The sequence below is a fragment of the Anneissia japonica genome, unplaced genomic scaffold, assembly GCF_011630105.1.
Source record: "Anneissia japonica isolate Jap-2015-1 unplaced genomic scaffold, ASM1163010v1 scaffold287923_len1623670_cov205, whole genome shotgun sequence".
Lineage (NCBI taxonomy): Eukaryota > Metazoa > Echinodermata > Crinoidea > Comatulida > Comatulidae > Anneissia > Anneissia japonica.
In genome coordinates, this window is record NW_022721637.1 from 268186 (window position 1) to 280929 (window position 12744).

Genomic DNA, 12744 nt, shown 5'->3' on the forward strand with positions numbered 1-12744 from the left:
GCACTTACGTGCATTACGAGACTTCTATTGATGAATAAATACAGACTGAATTAATAGGTTTCCCCCATTTTAGCATTGAAACAATTAATAATTACAATGATGAAGATGAAGATGATGATGATGATGTGATGATGATAAAGAGGAGGAGGAGGCATCGTAGCAGGTGACGACAGGCTTCTGTGCAATGTTAATTAACAGGCCTTTCGATAGGAGTGTCAACCGAGGCCCGTATCCCGAGTTCGTCGTCACATTTTCAATGCACACAATCGGACAACAGTAATTATCTATGTTATATAATCAGTACATTCTCGACTATCATTTAAATATCATATATCTAAAAAATTACGTTATATGTATGCTCGGAAGCGGAACTTTTTAACCTAAAAGTTTGATATATGTTTCATGATGTTTGTTGAATGGTCTTTAATGATATTATATTCTAATATCACAACATAAGGAAGAACACTTTGTCACCTACAAAGTTCAGACCCATATACATTTATATTTCCTTAGGCCTGAATCATAAGGAAGTCCGCTCTATATCGAAATTTCAGGAAATTATACGTTTTATACATGCACCGACGTGGGAATTTTGTTTTATGTTGTTTGCTGAATGGTCTTCTTTAAAAATATTACAGTTTAATATGACGACAAACATAAGGAAGTCCATTCTTCAAATGTTTAATACAGAGAATTATGATTGTTTATCAAAATCGTTATACACATGTTAAATCTAATTTTTTTTAAATAAATGAAAAAAAATCAAGTTTTTAGTGCACGCGCCGACGTGGAAAGATTAACCTAATAATCTTGTTAATAATGCGGTTCTAAAATTAATCTCATGACCACAACTTTTAAGTTGTAACTTCAGAAAAAATAATAATGCATTTTTATTATACACCACCACCAGCTAGGAAAGTAATTAATGCATAAATGTCTTCTGTGATTGGTTGATTGCCAACATTTCAATGCTTTGTGGTTGGATGGTCGAATATAATAATGCGTAACTCTTATAGTAATTTCATATTTCGAAAAATTGTTTGGAGTAGGCTATATGATAACATTCCATGACTGATACATTCACAAGGTGCCCCTAAGCCAAAATTTCAAAATTGAATAAATTGCGTTTTACCGAATTACGACATACTGAGTAGATTAGGCCTACTGGTTAAAATGCCAGAGACCCTTTTTTAAAAATAACAACCGACATTTTTAATGTTTTCCTTAATATAAAAAAAAAAAAATAAAAAAAAAATCTTGATTTTATATTTTTCTGTTTTAATTTAATTAATCTGTTAATGTTAAAAATCTAGTTTAATTTTCATCTTTTATTCTTTTGCCTCTTATTGTGTGTACTGAGGGTCCCAATTCAGCTCTGGAAGAATAATCTACCTCACAAATTATTGTTGAAATAGATACAGTAAATAAAATAACCTTTCGTTTTGGGGATTGAGGCGCATGACTACAGTAGTTCTTAGCACGATTTTGATAGACAAATTAGGTGTACACAAGCCAAAGGTTACGGACCAAAGGCGTATGAGAAGTTACAAGAAGCATCCGTCGATGCGACGGTGAAGTAAGGAATTGTTTTCAAAGGATACAATGTAGTCAGTAAAAAACAATATTTATACTACTACCTTCTAATATGTTAGTTAAAATATGGGTTCACATAATTTGGAAGTTCTTCGTCAGGGATTTTGGGGTTCAATTACTGGAGGATGGTATTACGACCCTCACCAAAGCATTTCGTCCAACACAATTCATCTGTATCTCTGGCTCTTCCTGCTATGCCTTCCTTTGAGTCTTTTTCTGGTAAGTTCCACATAAAATTGTGTCTGTTAAATCCGGAATACTTAATATTCATGTAATTATCTTAGGCCCCTAGGGCCAGGCTAGGCCTACTACTAGGAAAGGGGCGGGGGCTATAGACATATGCCTAGGCCCTTCTATATAATATCTATTATTCTAGGCCTCGGCTAGCACATGATGTGATGTGAATGCAGGCTAACTCGTACCCATAACTCCTACTTGTTGTAGTTTGACCGACTCGTACCCATTATGTTGGTGTCTGGTACCCATAGAATGCCATAGACTATGGGTACGAGCGACCAACATGGTTGCCTAGTTAACTAAGCCTGTTACCCAAGTATTATGTTGTAAATAAGCTCTAACTTTGTGTTTTGTCTTTTCGTTACCATACATGCATGATGCATATCTTTTTGTATAGGGGCCTATTATTATTATTATTATTATTATTATTATTATTATTATTATTATTATTATTATATTATATCAAAAAATGAGAGGGAGGAAATTTATGGGCTCTAGGCTATAGTAAATATTACAATTATTCTCAGAATTTAGAGTGAAGTGTAAATATGGAACAAGATTAAAGTACAAAATTGCGAAATATAATCGTAATTCAGCTACCATGCATGAAGTTGCCCTAACACAAGATTTCGATCACACTGTGGTCTTCTTCAGGTAAAAGTGATGAAATGCAAACATAATCAATCACTTTAAACAATGTAAGTGACTGGGTGGAACCTCAGTGATCTAAGGAGCTAAGGTCGCTTGCTGCCCGCTCTCGATTTCAGGCCCCTACTGTAGCATCAAAAAGCATCTTTGTGTCTTTTTTTTTAAAAGCAAGGTAAATACTGTAGATAAAAGTACTTCTGACGATACTTTTGATTCAGTTTTGTTATATTTTTATGAAAATCTGACTCGCCTCACTGTAAAATGCACTCAAACCACTGTGTATGTTGCAACACCTTAATCGATCACAGCGTGTTTATTATTAATCGTTGCGGAACGCCATGCATCCGTATTTTAAATAGACACACGATCTTTGACCAATACTGTGATGAAAGATCAAAGTTGACAAAAATCACCAATTTTCGAGAAGTGCTGACAAGAGCCATGTAATGTATTTCCAGCAGCCTACATAGTATAGTAAATGCAAGTATGATGAGACAATTAGTTAAAATCATAGGCAATAAACATTAAGATTCTGATGTACCGCAAGCAATAATATATATATTCACCTGGCATGCGCTAAACGTTAATGTACTTCATATTATTAAAAATATCTTACCCACAGGCAAGTTTTTGTAGACCACACTTCAATGCTCAAAGTAAAAAAAAAAAACCCATAAATCTTATATGTGTTATTGTGTACCCACATGTCCGTAGCCAGGGGGGTTCGTTGGGTTTTTTTCATGAAGTGCCCTTTCAACAAAGGCTGGCTAGCCTACACTTTAGGCCTAGCCTAGAGCCAATCATCATTAATGGTCCTATTTTAATACCTGTTTGTTAAGCCTACCTAGTAAAATAAAAAATTCAGGCCCCGAAACCTTGACTCAGAAATACCGGGATGGTGTCCGGCGGGGGATAGTTTCACCTATGTATATATATATATATATATGATTATAATACGCTACAACCAACCATACAAATTTGTCTCGGTTCTTTTTGTTATTGATTGTCTTAAGTGAGTATAGTATGATCTACAACTTCCAAAGTGCTATATAAATAAAAAATAAAGAATAAACCATACTGGATTCTTTGGAGTTTGTATCATGCTACTGTTGTTAAATTACCAATACTGTAGTACTAATGTCGTAGTTTTTTTGTTTTTGTTTTTATCTTTTCCCAACTCAAAAAATTACCTCTTTAATATATACATTTTTTTTAATGTATGGCCTCTCAAATCAATTAAATAACACCTCTAAATGCTTAGAATGCTGGACCCCCACCGGGGCTTTGGCCCTGGACCCCTCGGGAGCCCTGGCGGCTCCCTGGCCCCAGCCAATGGTGCTCGCAAGTGCCTTTTCAGTATCAAAAAGAACCCCCCTACCAAAATCCTGGCTACGGGCTTGACCCACTATCCATTATTTTGGGGATATTTTAATACCTGTTTGTTAAGCCTACCTAGTAACATAAAAAATTCAGGCCCCGAAACCTTGACTCAGAAATACCGGGATGGTGTCCGGCGGGGGATAGTTTCACCTATGTAATATATATATATATGATTATAATACGCTACAACCAACTATACAAATTTGTCTCGGTTCTTTTTGTTACTGATTGTCTAAGTGAGTATACTACTAAACTTCCAAAGTGCTATATAAATAAAAAATAAAGAATAAACCATACTGGATTCTTTGGAGTCTGTCTCTTATACACATCTAGATGTGTATAAGAGACAGCCCAGCCCCCTGGCCCCTAGCCAATGGTGCTCGCAAGTGCCCTTTCAGTATCAAAAAGAACCCCCCTACCAAAATCCTGGCTACGGGCTTGACCCACTATCGATTATTTTGGGGATGTCATATTTCGTTACTAATTTTGTGTATTGTAATAAGTATACTTTTTTTTATACCCTCAGGGATCAAGCAGTTCTTTAACAATATGGATTATATACTGTCTCCTCATCGGTCTGACATTCAGTATAATAAAAATAATAAACTATCGAATGCACCTGATGTTTGATGTGGGAGAGCAGCCAAAAACCAGTAAAAATGGAATCAGTGACGAAGATGAAGGCAAAAAACCTGAAAAAATAGAAGATTGTCATGAAGTTGGAAATGTTGCCTCAAATCAAGGGGTTCATCTACAGATAAAACATATAGAGTAGGTAGAATTTTCATAAAATGTTTTAGGTGTCATTTTAAAGATATTTCAGCACAATTGGTGATTGCAAACTACTTAAAAAATATAAATAAAAATTATGATTTAAAAATTTAAAAAAAAGATAAATAAAAATTTAAAAAAATATTAAATAAATAAATAAAATAAAGTAAAATCAAATAATAAAGTAATAAGGAATAAAGATAATAGTTTTAATAAATAATATATAATACCGTAGTAGTGGTCATTTGGCATTTACAGTAGGTCTAGAATTAAGTACAGATATCCTTTGTGGGTCAAGAACTAGCCTAAAGTCTCAGTTCCACTAGCATGGGTCGGATCAAAGACTACTGCAGTACCTAAACTTATTCTGAAAATGTTTCCAACTACAATTTTCAAGTATTACTATCAGTTAGTTTTCTGTCTTTCCAACTAATATTCTTCAGCATCTGTGTGTTCTGCACCTTGAATACAGCCACTCCAAAAAACATGCATTTCTCTACAGTATACTGAGCGTTGATTGCTATGTCTGTACTAAACCAAATAACTGTATATTTTACATTTCAAGTTCAAGTTCGTTTTTATTTCAGTATAGTTTATTGTGATGCCAGTTGTGTATACTGTATTGCATTATTTTTTTTATCTGACTTCCTCTTTCAAATACAGTGAAACGTTAGATGGAATTGAATTAGAAGAACTTAATAGTAATAGACGTAGTGCCACACCTCCAATTGGATGCAGCTCAAGAAACTCTGTAAATAGGGATGTTGATAAGGTAGGATTCCATGTTTAATGTGTTTCCTTCCTCATACAATGTTTTTAAACTAAACAAGCCTCAGTTTTTCATGAAGTACAGTAGTGCTGTACCTGTAAATGCTACAATGTATGGGCTTGCCAGTTTTCTTGAGTCCAGGCATGCAGCTGAGCCACAAGGCAAGACTTTTTTACTTGTTTAGCGAACCCGCTGTTGATTTTGATTAAAAGTAAAATTTCATTTTTGGGCAATTAACCACCTGCCACCACGAAAAAATGGAAATTTTAGAATAAAACAAAACTTTTTCTCTATTATTATTATTATTACACTCGCCGCTGGCTTGGAATCTCCAAAAATAATATATGTATATTTCTTCCTAATTACATAAATTCAAAGATTTTAACCATCCCCTTACTACATTGTGCAGTACTGTACAGTAGGTACTGTAGTTCATGGTTGCAAAAAAAATTATCTTGACTGACGATCTTATTTTTTTTTTTCATTTCAACACAACAATTTTTTATTTTATGGCCTTAAAGTACAGTAAGTATACCGTAGTGTATGGGATTAGAATTTTAAAATTACTATACAATGGGTTGAATTTTCTGAAAATAATTAATGGGTAATTCATTGGAGTCAATCATAATCTGCTTTCGCTTTACAGCATAAGATTAATTATTTGTCAGGGACAGCAGATCTTCGATATCCTCTGGGTTTCTTTGTAATTCATACACATAATGGAGTATTATTCATTGCTCCACCCTCTCTGACCCTCCTATGAATCTGATATTGCTATTCATATAATGTTCAATACCTTGCATTCTTTTGCCTTAGACTGATGATGAAGTCCTCTTACCCGGTAGCATAAAAGCAGATATTCACCATCAAAAGGATCCCTACAGCTCTGAAGATACAATACTCAAAGCCTTAAATACCTTAGATACTATAGAAAAAGAATTACATTTGGACTCACCTCCTCCAAGCCTCAGTAGTAAGGGTAAGTATCCTGAACATGTTCATACATCACATACTAACACAATCTACTTTCATTGTGTTAATTCGTGATGTGAGCGACGATTAATTCTGTCAAAATTAGCCGTCTTATAATTAGGAACTTGCCGTCTTACTGTAGGACGCAGTTTTACATTTATTTTTAAAATGCAGGAGTTTGTGGTCTGTGTGGTAGAAATAACCTAATTGGGAATATTAGAAAGTCCATCAGGAGAGGTCGTAAAAGGAAGTTTAAGTATGTTGTCACAACCCTCCTTCAGCGGTATCGGAGCTAACATTTTCGCCCAAATATCCATTAATTTTTGAAAAGTTAAAATCTCCAAAGAGGTGAATGTTATGGACTGGTCTAAGTGTCACAAGCGTGGAAGAGAGGTTGTTGATGAATTCAGCTTACAGTATAACCGCTTAGCACATTGTTGCACACTACTGTACGAGAGCCATTTATTTGATATGAGGTCGGTCTAAATTTGATAACCTTTAACTTATCATCGGGTACAAGATTGTGTTGTCGATCATTCTAGGGGACTAACGCACCATCTTTTCTATGGAGATCGTATCTAAATTAAGGAATTTTATTGTCAGAAACTGTGTTTTGTACACTTAAAATGATGAAAAAATGAACAACCTCTAACACGTTGGAATCTTATTGTCAGTAACTGTGTTTTGTACACTTAAAATGATGATAAAATAGACAACTCCTAACACAATGTGCAGTTTTTATATGTTGGTCTGTCCATTTATCTATCCAGCCAACTTTTTAATTGTTTGTATATTATTTTTGTTTCAGATATTAAAGAATTAAAAAGTGAAGAACTGCAAACTACTTCTTTTATTGACTCAAGTGCCATGGGTATCATTAAATTTGTTTTACTCTCTTTCAAATGCAATTAATTTCTTACTACTATATTCTTAATTGATCTTAATGTTGGAGGACTGCATTTGAAATATGTTTAATCTCCTAATTACTTTTCTGTGGTTATAGTTTAAATATAATTTTTCTGGAGGTCGTGGGTTAGAGTCCCACTCAAATCACTTGCGAGATTTTTTTTTTTTTTTGCAAGTATTTCGGAACGTACTGAGCATTCAGTACAATAACAAGTCAGGTAGGGAAAAACATTCCTATTAAAATTTCCTGACACAAAAATATTATCAAAATAGGTTTGATTTCATCAGAATAATACTTTTAAAAATGTTGATAAATGTTAATAAATGTTCATATATTTTTCTGCATCATTGAAATGGTGATTATTAGTAGTGGACATAATGGTATGTTGTTCTGTTTTTGTTCAGGACCAGCAACAACTAAAATCCCTACACCAAAGTCGGAACGCAGCAGAAAAACTAAAATGACAGTCATTGAGCGAACCCGCTCAAATGGCTCTGTAGAGCCGTACATATTTACATCAGCTGCGCAACCGAAAGATAGCAATAGCAATGAATATGACAAGCTGGGCAAAAGGAATTCTGATTTCTTAGATGTGTTTCTTGGAACAAAAAATGAGCTTCAATCCCCTAGCAGTACAGGCAGTGATGTGGAAGATGTAAAAAAAACAGTGAAAAAAGATTTAGAATTAACAGAGAATAAAGGAACATTGCCAGAATGTAAATGGCCTGCACTTATATCTGATGAAGAATTTATAGATACAATGAATTATCGTAAAAAGAAGCGACGCTTATTGACTCGGCACAAAACCAGCAATGACAATAATGCTGGTACCAGTGAACATGATCTCTCAACGGTGTCCAGCATCTCCTCGAAAGAATTTAGTGCTTCACAGAGATCAGAAAATGATGACCTCTCCAGCTTAGGGACTGACTTGTTCCAAACATTCTCCTGGATGACACCAGAAGCAGAAGATGGCAGAAGATCTAGAAGGACAGCTTTGATTGATTCACTGACAAGTAGAAAAAGGACTAACAGTGAAGAAGGAAGTACGAGTGGAAAAGTTGATAGTGCTGATAATCATTCAAGAACCAGCTCAGTATCCTCAACATCTGCTGTAGCATCCAAAGACACAGGATCCAGTAATAGTGAAAGGTCTGACACCTGTCTCTTGCACAAAAGTGATTTATCGGTCACCGCAGTGACAATGGAAAACTCAAGTAAAAATGAGGAACAATATAATGAAAGGGCAGCCAGTTCTCCAATTAAAAGTGAGAAAGAAGATGCTGGTGTGCCTACAGAAGCTGAGGCCTTTCTTAAAACAGATTCTAAAACATGGAATGTACCAGGATCTGATAGTTTGAGTTTTTTGTTTGATTCAGAAGCAGACAAAAATCAGGGTGAGTTTGAAATTTTTTCTACAGTACTTAAAACAAAAAAGTTTAAAAAGAAAAAAGGTAACATTATAATGAAAAATGAAAAGAGTAGGCCTCCTGTTGTTGGCACTCGGATCATGCTAACACAGAATAATTATCTACAGGTACACGTAACAAGATAGCGACAGTTATTACCACTAATCAGCAATGTGCTACAGTATTCCAGTGACAAGTATTACAAGATTAAAAATAAATAAAAAGTAAAACAATAATTGATGCAACAGGAAATGAAAAAGTTGGCAGGGACAAAAAACTAACATATATAGTATTTTGCCTAACAAATTTTATGCTAGTATTTTTCTTTAAACAAACTTGTTCCTGGTTATACTATATTTCTTGTACTGTATTGTCGCATTTTCTTCTTGTCACTTTTCAGATTTAGCAGCTCAGCTATACATTGATTGCATTATTGTAGATAGTTATATGTCTGTAGAATACGAAAGATAATTTAATCTTGACTAAGCCTACATAGGGCCGTAATTGAATTTTAGGATTGCAGAACAGGCACAACATAGCCATGTATCATGTAATGATAGGCTTAGTCTCCCAATCGAACAGGGATATTATCTGCTGGTTATAGGTATGCGCCAGTACTGTTACATACACCGCTGTGGCAACATACAAGCTAAGAGTAAGTACAAGGCTGTCTAAAACTACATCGAGAAAAGTTTGACTTTATTTTCGTGAGTAATTACTAATCTTAAGGAAGGTATATATGCCTTGGCCTATGATTATTTGCTGCTTATGATGAACGTTATTCTAGATAAACGTTCGATAGACCACATTCTATCCTACGTTCGACGTTCTCTGGATCTGCGCATTGTACACACTTATTGACTACATTATAAACTGTGTTCTACGTTCTAAATTAACTACTGTATGTTCTACATTCTACGCTAAGTTATTGTTATGTTTTTGTTACACATATTTTACGACTGTACTACGAAGATTACGCGTGGTACGGAGGCAATAATTCACGGCTGTACTGTAGGTGTCGCACTTATATCCCACCCACAGAAGAATCACATGCATTATGTTGTCTTCTTTTATAAATGTGTTCTTTAAATGAGCATTCAAAAAAGGATGTCTGTAAAGAATGAATGTAATACTTAATGTTGGCTAACATACTGAAGTCTTGATTTTTACAGAAAATGAATCTGCTATTGGAATAGTTGAAATCCCTAGAACACAAAGTGATGTTGCTGGAGGTCACAGTAGGGATAGAAGCCGTGAGGGCGCTATTCCAAAACAGAGAACACGCATTAATACCACAACAAGTAGGTGTCCTTTTTAAAAAAAATAAAAATAAAATCCTTATAAGGGGTAAATAATTGGCAGTCTAGACTACTGAAATCTGTGATAGCTATTTGTGAAAATGTTTTATACAGTACTACTGTATGTTCCTGCCTTAAAAACAATTTGGCTACAACCTCTGAATTTGTTTTCGTCAGACAGCTCTCATGGTCTACTGTAGTACCATAAATTCAAGTGTTTGAATACCACTATACAAAATTTATTTAAAATTAAATTTAATACTACTGTATATAATATGTTAATGTACATTTCAAACAGCTCTAACTGAAATCAAGTATAAAAAATAAGAACATAAAATTTGTTGTATTATAAATATGTACTAGTTGAATTTTGTGTTTTTGTTTAATATTCAGGTGAAGATTTTGGAGTGGAGGATGAGACGGATCCTGATTCAATGCCAGTGGGTAGCATAAATACTAGCAGCAGTACACTGCTATCCAAGATATTCCAGACAGTCCGACGTGATATTCTTACACAAGACACCAGCAGTGAACTTGAAAGTAAGGCCATTCATTATTAGTGGGTATTAACAGTATATAGTGCTTTTCTACAACTTGTATCTGGGTATGTGTTTGCATTTTGGATATGGTCAAACTTACTATTTAGGACACCTTAAAGTATGACATTCTATATTTGCAACTGCAGAGGTCTAAGTAATCTGTAAATTTTGTTGGGCCACGTACAAGTTTATTTCAAATTATTTGCTTTGATTAATAACTACAGTAAATAATTTAATTGAGAATTTCCAAATGTAACATCTACAACTGTATCCAAACTCATACTTTTTACACAAATTAGATATAGATGTTCCTAGAAAAAAATCAATCTAAATAATTCTTTATTGTCCATTCATATGAAGACAGAAATGTAATTTGAACTGGCATACTATACATGTACAAATTAAAACAACAAAGGCAAAAACACAACATCCATAAAAAGCAATATTAATATAGAAGTAGAAAGTTACTTTTATTGCACGATAACTATAAAAATACAGCATTGAACTCTCTCCATATCTGCTTACAATGTATACCGTACTTCCCTAGGAGTTTTGTTTTGTCATACAGCCAATAAGTCACTGTCTAGTCCAAAATGATGGGCTGTGGACCAGAACACCAGTAGTAACTTACTGGTTAAGATGCTTGCCTTCCAATCCCAGGGTCCTGTAGGTTAAAACACTGTGACAGCACAGGGTATTAATTTAGAGGAATTTTCTTTATATAGTGAATATGCGAAGAAGACGTCGAATGGCTTTATATCGAAGCGCCACTAGTGCTGACCCAAGAAGACATCGTATAAGACGACGCCGTCACGACTCTGGTCCAGATCACTCGCGCGAGACAAGAGGTTTGTGGATATTTTTTTTTGTCACTCAATATTATTATTCACAAGCATTAACTTAATGAAATTATTGGCCAAATTTCATATCTCAGGACCAGACACAGGCTTGGTAAAGTAAAATTAATATGTCATTTGATTATTTAGAGCCTAGAGCTAGTGAAGTTATTTTTGTGGGAATCTTTAAACTAATTCTTATTTAGGACTAATGTAGCTGTCTTTGTAAATGATCTTAAATAAATTGTTGTGGAACGTAATTTGGTTATAGGTAGAAACTAGATGCCATGCCTTTGTTCTCTTTTCAGATTACCGCAAGCCTGTTTCTCCACCTACTGCTCTCATGCCACACCTAAGCAGTAGCTCACAGGGCAACTATATGGCCACCAGCCATGATGACACAGCGCAAGGATCAGTTCACTGTTTTCAGGATGAACTAGGTATGAGAACTTCATATCCACCTAATAAAAAAAAACAACAATGCATTACCTATTGGTGAATGAAATGGTAGCTGTACTTGTATGAAAACATGTTTCAATAATGAAAATTGCTAAATAATAGTGCTTATATATTTTTCAGGTAACTGGCTAACTTATACCTTTGATGAGACTGGTAATGGTGAAGCAAGTAGATTAGAAACAGACCTATCACCAGCTTGGTCTAAAAGCATTCATAGCACAGACATGTGAGTTTATCTATTTAACCAAAATATTAATTGAATAACGAATATACTTACATTCAACAAGTTTTGGTCCTTTGCCAAAATTAAACATACAACCCTATAATACCTACTAGATAAACAGGAAACCATTTTTACATGCCTTTTTTTAATGATTTTTATTTTTATCTTGACATATTAGCGATAAGGATAGTGTGTACAGTGAATGTTCTGCCCCTCTGGTACTGGAGCTGCCTAAGAGAGACAGCTACAATGATATACCAGGATTGTTATCTGAAAGTTTCTTGAATGGTAATGAAAGCAGTATATTCATGAATGAACTTCTCAACATTTCCCCGTTTCCTAATGATGCATCACGACTTCCTAAGCACCAGGAACGTAAGAAAGTCATCCATAATTACCGATTCTGGATCCTGCCATGGAAGTCATTCCGAGTAAAGGCAGACCGTTTAGCATTTCAAGCCCTACTAGATAGGTACGTTCTAGATGCAGTCTCTATGTTCATTCATAAATTTGAAGGATATTTAACATAATCAAAGTGGTTTCTTGAGCATTAGGGACAGAAAGTTGGCCTCAACTTGTCCCATAAATAAATTTTCAAAATATTTTTCTGCCCATCGCTGTGCCATAAATTTGGAGATAATGATCGTCCTGAAATATAATTTATTTGCTTGTGACAAAAAAAAAACTACCATCTTTGTATGCT

General features: G+C 34.6%; 1 protein-coding gene across 1 annotated transcript in view; it reads left to right on the top strand.

Moving 5' to 3' along the window:
- The first annotated feature begins 1519 nt into the window (after nucleotides 1–1519).
- The window catches only part of LOC117111711 (pecanex-like protein 1), a 31234-nt gene continuing 20009 nt past the window's right edge, over nucleotides 1520–12744 (top strand). The window contains 12 exon segments of the mRNA XM_033254706.1: nucleotides 1520–1812; nucleotides 4385–4629; nucleotides 5293–5401; nucleotides 6215–6377; nucleotides 7179–7241; nucleotides 7682–8674; nucleotides 9859–9987; nucleotides 10378–10524; nucleotides 11249–11371; nucleotides 11668–11799; nucleotides 11939–12044; nucleotides 12220–12513. Coding sequence (XP_033110597.1) covers nucleotides 1660–1812; nucleotides 4385–4629; nucleotides 5293–5401; nucleotides 6215–6377; nucleotides 7179–7241; nucleotides 7682–8674; nucleotides 9859–9987; nucleotides 10378–10524; nucleotides 11249–11371; nucleotides 11668–11799; nucleotides 11939–12044; nucleotides 12220–12513 — 2657 coding nt within the window. The 5' untranslated portion in view covers nucleotides 1520–1659.